The sequence below is a fragment of the Archocentrus centrarchus genome, chromosome 20 (assembly GCF_007364275.1).
Source record: "Archocentrus centrarchus isolate MPI-CPG fArcCen1 chromosome 20, fArcCen1, whole genome shotgun sequence".
NCBI lineage: Eukaryota > Metazoa > Chordata > Actinopteri > Cichliformes > Cichlidae > Archocentrus > Archocentrus centrarchus.
Window position 1 is genome coordinate 13,985,565 of NC_044365.1, and position 13,392 is coordinate 13,998,956.

General features: G+C 38.6%; 1 protein-coding gene across 5 annotated transcripts in view; it reads right to left on the reverse strand.

The window, feature by feature from the left end:
- col11a1a (collagen, type XI, alpha 1a) overlaps nt 1-13,392 on the reverse strand; it is a 73,020-nt gene that overhangs the window by 44,016 nt on the left and 15,612 nt on the right. For 2 of the 5 annotated variants that reach the window (XM_030756258.1, XM_030756259.1), the window contains exons 5-14: nt 9,328-9,453; nt 7,039-7,131; nt 5,860-5,958; nt 4,143-4,427; nt 2,899-2,964; nt 2,583-2,624; nt 2,437-2,499; nt 1,531-1,605; nt 1,315-1,398; nt 615-671 (exon numbers count right to left, since the gene is read on the reverse strand). In XM_030756258.1, the coding sequence (XP_030612118.1) occupies nt 615-671; nt 1,315-1,398; nt 1,531-1,605; nt 2,437-2,499; nt 2,583-2,624; nt 2,899-2,964; nt 4,143-4,427; nt 5,860-5,958; nt 7,039-7,131; nt 9,328-9,453 (990 nt within the window). Of the gene's footprint in view, nt 1-614; nt 672-1,314; nt 1,399-1,530; nt 1,606-2,436; nt 2,500-2,582; nt 2,625-2,898; nt 2,965-4,142; nt 4,428-5,859; nt 5,959-6,177; nt 6,346-7,038; nt 7,132-9,327; nt 9,454-13,392 lie in introns of all 5 variants that reach the window. The other 3 variants (XM_030756262.1, XM_030756260.1, XM_030756261.1) reach the window with 3 other exon arrangements.

The following is a 13,392-nucleotide window of genomic DNA, read 5'->3' on the forward strand; positions in this document are numbered from 1 at the left end:
CAGATTAGATTAGATTACATGCGCCTGTCATAAAAACTGATCTTTATTTGCCGCAAAAGATGCGTTTTTAGCATCTAAATCATTTGTGTCAATTAAAACTTATTTGCAAGACTACCCCGATAGCTCAAAACTGACATCTGAAGCCTAAGATTACACAGACATACGCATTAATGGAACTAGGTTTCATCTGGCATCAATCTTTGGGCAAATCTTTCTGCCTTTTGTAGGGTTGTTTCCTGGAGATAAGATGTGGATCTTGTATCAACAAGCCCAGGAAAAAAAAAAGAAAAGTGTTTGCCAGGTTGTAACAACAGAATCAAATATTTAAAGCAGCTGTTAATACACAGGTAGTTTTTCCACTGAGCCACTAAGCAACATTTTAAAACAGCTACTCTGGATTCTGTTGTATCTTCTTGAAGTACCAAAAGTATAAAGAAAAATACACAAACAACAAAAGACGATATTTTAACGGTGCAAATTCACTGATTATCATTTTATGCACTGAATTTTTAAAAACATGCATTTTCTGAAGTTGGTTATAAGCATGTGGTAACAAGCTAAAAGCTATGTTGCCTATAAACTGCATAAATTACAAAGAATAAATATTTACTCACCACTGGCCCTGATCTTCCTGTCAAACCCATCGGCCCAGGGGATCCCCTCATAGCCAGCTGCAGGCAAAGGCACAGACAAGACCAAGGTCAAATTCCAAAAAAAAAAATCCAAATAGTACTATCATAATATTTTTTTGCAAACTGCATAAGCAGCACATAATACATGTGTTTATGCATGTTTGTGCATTTTTCACATATCGCATCTGAGATGCTTCTCGTCAGGTCTGCTGTATACAGCTGTTATCATCCTCCTATCGCTATCTCACTGTGATAGTGAGATATATTTTAACATTTGATAATCAGGTTTACTAATTATTCAGTAAACCTGCTCAGTTATTAAGTCTAACTTTTCTCTTTTCTTCTAACTGCCCATCTTCCTACACAGATACAAAGACTACACCTGTTGGCATAGCCCACCCGCAGATTCTGAGCCTCTAAGTATTTTTAACAATCTCTCCTGCCTGCCCACCTGTTCAAAGTGGCCTTTTCATGCTGTTGCTCTTTAGCCTGCTCGGCATGTCTCTTTTTAGCTTCACAAGGCCAACAAAATGCAGCGCAACCCCTCCTCACCAAAATACTGTCTCTGTCTTCGTTCCCCTCCTTTCCCCCTACAGCTGTGTGTAGAGAGCAGGACAGGGGTGGGGGTTTGTCCACAGCCTTTTGGTTTCCCTGTGGCTTTTAAAATGTTGTTTCTACTTACTCTGGCCTGTGAAAGGATGGCCTGCGCTTGAGCTTCTTGGGCCGACACCACTGGACCCTTCTCACCATCCCCACCAAAACGGAACTGTGTGACACGCACAGACAGCACATTCTGTTCAGCTCACTCTGTCACCACTATTCAATACTCTAGAAATGATCCTGGTTATGGATTATGATAAGTTTGGATGGAATGCACTTCTGTTGTATGAGCACTTACTGGCAGCATCAGCATGGTACCAGGGGGCCCAGGCAAACCATCAGCACCAGGCAAACCAGCTCGTCCAGGAGGACCCTGCAACACGGAAGAGGCAAAACCAGATTATTAAAATCAGCAGCATTATAAGAATAACTATGGCAGGAGCAGATTCTCTTCAGTGATTGTAAAAAAATATAAAAAATGTCCATAACTGGTTGTTATGTTGTTGTGTCTAACCATCAGCTGATTACTTGTAGTAAAAAGTTGTCTGGCTATTTTCTGTGGGCTTTTTCACATGCATTTACATTTGGGTTGAATTTCAAGACTCATGTAATTGAATACCGGTGGGCTGTAAAGCAAATGTAGATAAAATGTAGTATTTCGCCAGTCTGTCTGTCTACCAGATTAAAATTAAGGCTGAGGTTAAAATTAAGGCTCTGTTCAAAGGTGGGCGTATACTGACACATACTGAGTACTTACTGTATACCCTTTTCCCACTTCACATTCTTTTAAATTATTCTGTCTATCTGTAATTACATAATAAGTATCTTTATCTGGTCTACAAACTTCCAATATCTACCCGACTCACTAATGTCGCTGGTATTGCTGTAATCACGTGTCTGTAGATGTCTGTGTTTGTCATCATGGCAAAAACACAGGCCTGAAGACACCTGCTATACCAGGAATCATAGCAGTTTACTAGGTGCTCATATGTTCATAGGTCTGTGGACAGACTGCATCATAACAGCATCAAAGGTGTGTGACTGCACTACATAACCGTGGAACAGAGAGATATTTCAGAGAACAGCCTAATGGAGGAAGGTAGGGAAAGTCAAAGGTTTTTTGTAACAGGAATGAACACAGCTAAATTCAGAGTAAACATACACAAAAAATCGACTAGTTTGGGGACATAAATGATAAACTCACCCTGTCACCAGGATCTCCAGCAGCACCTGGGGGTCCTTGTAGGCCTGAAGGTCCTGGAAGACCCTGAAAAGGCAAAGCTAAGTAAGCAGACCACCAGCATACCAATTCAGGAAATTCTGATTTGAGTGGTTTATAATTATACTCACAGCTGGGCCAGGGGGTCCTGGTGGGCCTTCAATTAACATGCCCTTAAAAAACAAAGAAAGTGTTTCACATCACAAATAGTGCCATGTACAGAAGCAGTATTATAGACAAGTTCAGGATGAGTCAACAAAAAATAGGAAAAAAATTCCTGTTTTGGTCATTGCATTTAAATAGCACTAATAAAAATTCAGGGGTTGACACTATTTCTCTTGGGTTTAGATGATTTAAAATTCTAATAACAGTGAGACAGCTCACTCTGAAAATATCTTAAAATGATAAAAGTGATGTTAACAAAATTTTGGACATTTTGAACCTTACAGGTTCAATCACAGCTGGCTCGCCCTTCTCTCCCTTCTGGCCAAAGGCTGCTCCAGTACCAGCGACCTGCAGTTACAAACCAAGAAAAGCAGTGGTGTTTTTAATAACAAGTAAAAACAGCACTAGACTGTGAAAACCATGGATAACACAAAGCGAGATTACACTAACAAAGAAAAATGTTAATCCTAATGAGCAACGATGGACCTCTGCATGCTTGAAATGGAGTCATGCTGTCATTGCATTGTTACAGAGCAGTGTGGTTAATTAATAGTAACCCAATATAACATACAATCACCAGAATGTTATTAATGTAAAGTTTCACAATTAAGTTTAGTGTATTTTTTTTTTCCATTATCATATATACATGAAAAGCTGAACACAAAACATTATTAGCAGTAGTGAGTTAGTTCCTCATTATGGAGGAGGAGAAGGTGTTGTGACATTAGAAGGTACTAGCCTGGGTGGGCTGTGTCTGAGAGGGGTAGTAAAAATGCATATAATGCCAATAAAGACCTTTTCCTCAGATTCTACTGATAACCAAAGGCACACAGACACATAATGGAGTTTGAGGATGTCTGGTTGTTGGTACATTGAAAACTGTTGGCCAAATTTTCTAACATGCACACAAAAGGTGGAGCTGAGTTAATCGATATGTTTGTTATACTCACTAAATAACATACTGTTACAAACTGACTTATGATTAGGAAAGGCGGCGTTCAAAAGTCTGCATGTTCTTTACAGTTGTGTGTGTGTGCACTATGCAGACAGCTGCCTATGATTTATGAGCTAATTGCAGTCCACACTGAGATGAGGAGAGGGAGGGATCACAACCAGCTGCTGAGAGATGAATGGGTAGGGAGGTGCAATAGGCCTTCTTTGGTATGAATGGGTGTGGGCTGGGTCAGCATACACTGATAACAGGATATGTATGGAAAAAAAGTGCAAATATCTTCTCTGCTATGCCAACCAGAAATCTACTTAACTAATAAGAAATTGTTTTAAACCCTTTATAGCAAATTACATGCATAGTCCCTATGATGGCACGAATCACCAGACACACACTGTTGAAACAGCAGCAGATCTCCCGAGTCCACACTTAACATGTCAATGACGCATTTCTCTTACCAAGCAACAAAGAAGACATGCACTGAAAGACTGAGTAAAACCATAACACACACAGAGTCTCTAATGCATGCTGTTCATGCACACACCCATCAGTCACCAGGTGTGGGTGTGATACTTACAGTACTCTCCGAAACATCGGTTTCAGCAGCGACCCCGGGCCCCACCTCATCATCGTAGGTTGCCTCAGGTTTAGGCAGGGCCGTGCCAAACTCATCATATGCCCCATAATCATACAACCTGTTGTCAACCTCGCCCAAGTCATACTCATTGAGGTCATACTCCTTAAAGTCATATGTCTCCGCACCAGAATCCAAGGTGTCCAGTGTTTCTGAAACAACGGTGGGCTCTGGAGCAATGGGAGTGGCCTCGGTGATATACGCACCGACAGCATCCTCCTCCACAGCCTTTCGTGTGTTAGCCAAGCGAAGAGAAGGGAAGTAATAGTGAGCAACCAAAGAAATGAGAATGTTAGTTAAGCAACTGAGGTAATGTAATCTATTTTAAGATGTTATTAAAGCAAACTGCAAGTGGATTCAACAGGAAATGCCGAAAACAAAAAAAAAAAAAGCAATGGTAACACTTTACTTATTATGAATATCATATTGTCTACCAAGCTTAGATTATTTTGGATGTGAGAGAAAAACAGGCACTACAGTCTTTCAAAATGAAAATATCACTCTATTACAGCCAAGTGCTGTGACAACAGAAAATAACAAAAAGGAATAAACAAAGTGTTACCAAGATGACATTTTATCATTATCAGTTTGGTAATCATACATCTAAAGACAGACTTGATGTTATCTGAGCCTTCTTTTCTCTCTCATCATATAACCATAAATGGCACAGTGATACAAAAAGCAAAGAAAGGCTCAAACAGATGTCAGAAAAGACATCTAGCAGCAACCTGCATAAACATCAAATTAATCAGATCGAAGCAACTGTGCATTAAGACAAATGCAAATAAATTCAAAACTTGCGAGTCAGCAAATCAGTTTTGATGAATATGTTTTAGCCACCAGCGATTTTCACCACACTGCTTTGCATTTGGCACAAGCACTAAAACCATAATCGCTTGGCGCAGTTTTGTTTTTCATTCCTGGTGGTGATCACTGTGGATTTAGTTTTGGAGTGAGACAAAGTGGATGCAATTACACTTAGAGTGGGCAGTACTCCTTCATGTCAAATTTCATATTCAAAATAGGCTGTCTAATCACATCTACTTTGTCAAACGCTGCAGACAATGCACAGTCATAGCTGGCTGTGAGAGTTAAGCCTTTTCGATCATAGATCTATTCAAGGTAATAAGAAGAGCTAGTGATCAAAAGAAGGCTTATGATGTGATGAACAACAGGGAATCTTGTATTTTGTTTAGCAGATAATTTACTGCATTATTTACTGTCAATAGCTTTGGATGAGACATTCTGTGTCATTAATGTTTAGTTTTTATCTTGTGTTAAGTCTTTATTTCAACACTCCACTCTGTGTGTTGGTGGTTCTGACAGAGTGGTGTTCTGAGTCCCCAAACATGAGAAAACTCTCTTTAAAAAGGTGCATCTTACATGTTTTGTCCATCAGGAGGGTGAAAGTCACTGTCAAAGACACGTGCTTTCAGAAAAATAAAATAAATAATGAATGCTATTTAAAAACATCTTTTGTCCATCAGTTCTTTCACACACCAAAAACTGAGCAAGTCAAAAGACACACTGATTCGCTGACTTGAATGGCTGTGTCTTTGTCATATCATACCAGGCACTTCCTTGGGTAAAATCCTGGCTCACACTCCCCAAATCAACTAACACTTTTTCTTTTAAGCGTAACAAAGGAGTTGAAATTTACCTCATGGGGTCCACTCGTGGCAAAGGGGGACTGAGTTTGAGTACCATCTACAGTTCCGTAGTCAATGTCTGTATTGTAATCTCCTTCTACATTGTTTATCTGAGTCATGTTGAAAAAAGGAAAGAAGAATAAAGGTTAGCATGAAAGCTCAGATAAGAGGTTATTTGGTAGGGATTCCCCTCAAGCTGACTAAAGTCTCTGCTACTTCTACAACCAGAAGGTTAGGGAGGTTGAAATCTGCCATCACAGATTTTCCCTTCAGAATTCTGGGCAGGAAGATCTTGATGGGATGTGATCTATTCTCTAAATTAATTTTACCCTAAAATTGCCTTCGGGTCGCATCGGTGCTGTGGCCTGGTAGCCAGGCATCTGTCGTTTCTTCTTAGTGGAAAACTTTTTAGCTGGTGATTTTAAGGGCTTGGGTTTAGTTTTACTGGGGGACTTTCTGGTCATCTTCTTTTTCATGGAGACACTACGTTTCTTTCTCTGGAAGAGGTGATGGTGACAAATAATACCACACATGGAACATCAAAAAAAATGGAAATGATTTGAAGCGACACTCCTTGACTGGTATACAGAGGTTTTCCAATACAAATTGCCAATGTTTCCAGTAGTAGCCTATGCTCAGCACTTGGTCTGCATGGCGTCACTTTACATATTGTTCATGCACATCAACTATAAGGGCTGCAACTGGAATGCTGATCATGTTAACACTATAATATGACTGTTGGGTAGAATAGGGTGCTGTACAACAATCAAGGACTGGGCTGTTCATGCGACACACAGGAAAGCTTTTAAGAAAGAAAACCAAAACAAGTTTTGCCTTTCAGCACTCTTTGCAGCTATTGCAGTAATTAAATAGGCACAAATTCCCCAAACAAGTACAGAGTTGCTGAAATTCCACAATATAGAAATACTTTAAAGCTGGAAACACACATAAAGCAGACGGCAGTCCCACAAAAGGCTGTAGGCAGAAGACAGGACTAACACACTGAGTATGTTTACATGCACATTCAAATTTACACCTGCCCTACTGTAAAGTATATTTTATTGTAGTAGGACAAATCTAACTTGTGAGCACCAATATGAATGTAAACATAACACTGGGACACAAAATTAAACAAAATCATAATTAGACAAAGAAAAAAAAACATCTTTCCCTTCACTTTTTCCATTTACCTGTGGTTCAGAATACTCATAGATCGGACTGGTTTCTGTTGCTCCCTCAGAATTGTCATAGTACTGAGCGTAATCTAAATCATCAGTAGTGTACTGGAGAGGATGAGAGAGAAAGCGAGAGAAGGAGGAGGAGAGGTTTTAGTGTTAGCAATAGCATCAAGGATGCATCTTCTTCCAACAAGAAAAAAATTAAAGGAACACTTTCAAAACAGATCAGATCTCAATTGGGGGGGGATCGTCCCAGATATCTATATTGATATGGATTATCAGTGACCTCCACCTGTAAAGCCATTTCTGTTTTGGGGGTTGTCTCATTGTTGCCCCTCTAGTGTACCTGTTATTAATTTCATTAACCTCAAAGCAGCTGAAACTGATTAACAACCCCCTCTGCGACTTAACTGACCAGATCAATATCCCAGAAGTTCAATTTACTTGATGGAATATGCTGATTAAAAAGTGTTCCTTTAATTTTTTTGAGCAGTGTATCATCTTCAGCATGCTATGTATTTAGTCAGTTAAAAACACATAGGTTTATAATATAATGCTGACAGTTCAACTACACCATTAAAACTGTTAAAGATGAAATACTGAGGATGTTGTATATGATATACTTAGCAGTATGTGAAATGATACAAGACACAAAATGTAATGCTATATTGCATTACAGTGTATAAATTAGAATTATATGTATATCATACAGTTGGTAACAAAAAAGTTATTTTCAAAGAAACAATATAATATTCTGGGAAACAAATCAGTAAAAAAATACTGAATCTAGCCTTGTGGGTCATAAAAAAAAAACAGACAAAATTACCAGCTGCATTTCAGGAATATCGTAATGGAACTTTCTCACTGAAAGTATGTAAATTATATACTGCACGACTTCTAAGTTCATCTGGGTTATCTGGTCTGATTAAAAATAAAAGCACAGCTACTCAGTCATGTAATTATATAGCAGTTCCTTATTTAGGAGTCAAACAGTTATTAATTATAATAACTTCCAGAATGGTCATGGAAAAAACCCGGATTTCCAGTCATGAGAGTTTCATGTCATGCTGCAACTTGCACTTGGAATTGTAGTCTCAACATGACATCTTCATGCCTGTGTGATTAAAATATTAAGGTAGGTAGTCAGTAGAATATGTTTTACCAGTTACTAATTAATCAAATATAGGCGGATCACACTTACATTGGCACTTACATGTAAGGTCTGACATCACACGTTTAGAAAGGAACAATTTCACAGTTGGTCCACAAATATTTGATTTGCCCCTTGTAATCATCTTTAGGACCATTTGTGGGCAAATACAAAAAAAAAGTTAATTTGTTGCAAAAATGTTTAAATGCGTGAAGAGTTCAAATGGGTAATTTGCATGTTCATATTTACTCACATAAATATGAACTGCAAGTAGACACTTGGGGTTAACAGATACCGGATACTTAAATTTGAAAAAGATCACGAGGATAGTTGTGCTGCTCTACCCACACTACTCCCACTGGCATCATACACTATGAATGCTGATAAAACACACAATATATAGCATCTTTCTGAGTACATGACAAAAATAAAATACTGGTTCTGGGCAGTTCCAGATAACTGAGGTTTCTTGGTGTTAGTAATGGCTAAATACATCTTTATTTTGCTGAATGCAGATGGAAAATGTGTAAGTGGATTAAATAAATGCACTCAAAGAGAAAGTGCAAATGTCTTGACAGTACTAGTGTAGAAAATCTGATCAATCAGTACTCTACTGATTTACTCTTTATAGTCTGCAACAACAATGCAAGATATCAATTGTAGAGAAGTTTTAGTACTAACAACTTTGCATGTCAGTTTAAGAGCTTCAGTGTGAGCCACTCTTGTGCAAAACATGTACTGATTCATCAGGATTATAAACCTTTGGGTTGTGAAACACAGAAAATATAAGAGCCTTGCCTAAGTGGAAATAAATACACAGGCACTCATCAAAGCACCACACTTAACCCTGGAGACTATTTCCAAACATCAAATTTATCTTAATACACTAAATTGTAAAATAAAAAAATAAAAAGATGGGTAATTAAGGCTTCCAAACATCTAAGTCCTAATTAAGAACAAATAGGAGGACACGCAGTTTTATGTGTGCAGCTGGTGCTCTCTGCATGCCAAATGGTTGTAAGCTTTAAGCAATAAACAGGTTAAGTTCCTCATCTGTTATCATTTAATTTAGATTCTAATCTACAGCATATTAGTTATGATAGTTAATTACGACTTTGTGGAATCTCCCCCACCCTCCCTCGTTGTCTGACCTCTTTCTCTGGTTCCTGGGCCTGCAAAGAATCGCTTAAGGGAGTCTCACAGTCTGGGCTGTAATGTTCACAGTAGTCATATGCTGCTTTGGGATCAGGCACAATCAGAAGCTGCTGGATGTCACCCTGCAGAAAACAGAAAAACATGTCATGACTATGATCATATAAGAAGCAAATTTCTGTGACCTTCTTTGTGGGTTTAAAAATATAAAGTGAATATCAGAAATAATTATTTTAGGATGCATTTATTTGCATGCACATTACTACTACCGACAACTCCCTTAAAGGCTGATGAAACCAGGTCATTATCAACTGACGCGGCAATGCTGCAAACAGATGAAAATCTTAAATTACAGATGTGATCTCTTAGGTCCCATACACTTATAGAGTCTGGCAGAGTAGACAGCTTGAAGCACAAACCACAGAGTCCGCACTCAAACAGTGCGGGGAGGAAACTAAGTTCAGACACTGGGAAATTATTGTTATCAGTGTGGGTTTTACCGCAGGAAATAAAATAAACATGTATCATTAAGACACAAGAAACACCTGGTGCAGTCATGCGTTTCCCCATAAATGTAAAAGACACTTAATACAACACCTATAGCCAACAAAGGATAAGGAGATAAAATGCAAACAATGTTGGCAATCCAGTATCTTTGTTTTTTTTATCCCATATAAGTGTATGTGGCAAATATACAAATTAAATTGCAGCATGCAAATTATTTTAAAATCATTTGATCCTCCCACAAGTACACAGCAAAAAACAAACATACTGGGCACAAATCAGCCAAAATCTGACTCAAACTCAACAGCTTTTAATTCGAGAACTAAAGCCATGGAGCCAAGCACAATAAGTGTAATAAGGTAATTGTGCTACAACTCAAGGGATCACTAAAGAGATCACTTGGAAAGAAATACAACAAATTGAGCACAGTTTGTATTACACAATGGCTTTGCCTGAAAATCATTAAAAATACTAGCACACAAGTAAGGGTAGATTTCACACAGTCTGGGGAATGTTTACTGTATGACTGTAAAGCCATTAGTCTTATAGCATAACAAGTACTAACTAGAGTTTTTCTTAGTTTAAGCAGTCTATAACTGCTTAAAATAAGTTTTTGCAGACTTGTTTTGTTCCTTTAAACACACTGCACAGACAGCGGGGGGGTCTTCTAGGGTGGCAAAGTGAGGGGGAAGTGTCTTTGGATTTGGTGGGCACACAGAGAAATCTGAGCTCACAGGTCAAATCCCAACATGTCAGCAGGGACTCTATAGGTTGAAGAGCAGAACAGAGCATTGGCAGTGAAACACAGGAGAAATCAAGCAAGCTGAAACTTGCCAGGAGAATGTGTTTGTGTCTGTGTGTGGTTGTGTGTGCACGTGAGCGTGTGCATGCAAACTCTTCATCTGTTAAAAAAAAAAAAAAAAAAAAAGGATCTATGGATCCTTAACATGTACCTCAGTATAAACATCAGTGTGTTAAGGCTTGTTCCATACGTAACAATCCATCAGCATCTTGTTTGACTGCTTCAGTTTGGCAGTCCAGAGATTCCTGCCTGTGTCCCTTTATGGACAAATGCATTTGTAACAATTAAAGCTCATACTGCCAGTCAATTTAAAGTTAAACACACTGCATCTGCAGACAAGTGTATATACTGTACAGCAGAAAGCACCTTCTATGCCTGCCCCATTCCTAAGACTGCCAAACATCTGATCTTATCTGCCATGCCTAATTTGAACCTTGTGTTTTGGTGGGCCAGTCACAACATTTCTGCTCATACCAAGTCATTACACTACACATATTACATTTCAGTAGCTACACTCTTGGACAACACAATGGGACAATAGTTGTACTTACAATTTCTGAAACACACCACACAACTAAGCTCGAAGTGACCACTCAGTATGTTAATGTTGGGTTTTCTACTGAAATGCACAGCGCTGGTGCTAAACAGGTCTAAAAGTCCAAATTCAAAGCCTGAAAACATTTTTGATGATAGGGAGAGACTGTCGTCATACACACTGTTCCCAAATTGCTCAGGAGGGAGTATATGATTCACAACATTTAAACACCATCAGAACATTCATTTAATAGAATTAAATTGTGCCCTATACAAATGTCATTGTGCCCTGACAATGGGTATATATTTGTAGTGATTTGGGGGTCTCTCTTCTCTCTAAGGAAACAAATGGAGACAAACAGTGCCAGCAAAAAGCCAGCCACAGAACACAAACACAGCTACTGGTCAAGGGTGATGTATTTTCTTTAATTTAATTTAACATACCTGTCTATATATACATAATACAAATTAACATGCCCTATCAGTTGAAAACATTTGCCATATTGATCATTAAATGTCAAAATTTACCTGTGAAATGATCACTGGAAAGCTATAAACCAAGTCCAGAAAGAGAAGTGTGCAGCTCTGACCAAGTGTTTTGGAGTGGTGGGAGGGGGAGGCTCAACAAAAAAAAGGAGAGATCAAGCTTTGTCCTGAGCCAAGCTGACATGTATTACCTCACATGTGTCACTATTAGACCAACAGTGAATGCTTGAACCCTGCTTCGAGTCAGCTGTAATTAGTCCTTGTCTGAGAGCCACCCGTCTGCACATAAATAGGCTGTGGAGACATGGTGTTCTCACTAAAAACCAGATCACCACAATTAGTAAACTTATGACTGTTTCATGGGAGAACATTATCAATATTACCAACGCATTCAAGAATAATTGCAATTAGAAATAATTTTTAAAAAATCAATGATAGGCATTCATGATGAAAACACCAATAAAGTCAATAGTTTAACAGAAACAAAAATTTTTAAATTGAATTTTTAACTCTTGGGGGCTGACAGGTTGATAAACATTAAAAGCACATCTATATGAATCCTCTAATCTTCAATATATTTGCCAAGCTGTCTTCTTTCATCTTTCAGATATAAATCGAAATCCCACAGACAGCTTCTTCCTTTAACGCTTCATTAAAATGTCTTCCCAGTAAATAATAAGGCTGCTGCTGAGCTGCCTTACAAACAAGAGCCAAACCACAAACCCAAGGCAAGGCAAGAGAGACACTAATATTAACCCAGGAAAGTAACACCATAAGGGCTCCAGAGACAGACAGGGATTTAGAGAGAGCAGATGGGATGGTAAAAGATGTTTTGTACTGGGAAGCACCTGGGAAGAGTTACACCAAAGCTCTGGGCCTGTCTTCTATTGTGGACTGCTGAGAAGAAAAAAAAGCTCAAAGTAACTTGGAGAAAAGCCAGAACTCCAAAATATGCCACTTTAGCTCAGTGCAGCATAGAAGAAGGCCCATGAGGTTACACATTAATGACTGTTAGAGGTCAATAAGGAAAGAGAGGGTCTGAAAAAGAGTAGTGGGGTTAAGATCAACAGCTGACACTTGTCAATCCCTGTAGAATTAATTTAGCTGCTGTATCCACTGTTGTGATGTATTTCATGCTACCACAATAATATCGCACCTTTAAAAAAGAAAAAAAAAGTCTTTTACAAGGTGCTTTAACAAACAAGTTAAAGCAAAAATACTCAGAATATAAGTTTACATAGAAACAGAGATGCACCAGTCAACCGGCCAGGGACCAGAATCAGACGATTTCCAGTGCGTTCGGCCCGGCCAGTGAGCCTCATGTGTGTCCAATTACGAGCACACAGCAGCACAGAGAAATAGTTGCGTGCACATTCACAGCCACGTGTTAACGTGTCATTAGCGTGGAAGCTCTTCACTGTGAGTGAAGACACAAGGTTTGCCAAAGTAAACCACAACAAACCTAACAAGACACTTAAATCACCCTCAGCAAGCTAAACATGAATATTTTAAAGAAGCTAACAAAGGATCAAAGCAGATACGAGAAGAATTATAGGGATGAGTGAAAAAGAGAAAAAGACTGATGTCCTGTTATCTGGTGGATTTATGAACATACTGGAGAAATGATAGAAGTTTTATAAATTTTTCACACTTGTTTGGTAAGGTAAGATATGTCAGGTAAAAAACTAATTTACAGTTCATGGTTTGTACCTCTTTCCAGTAGCAGAATACTTTATTT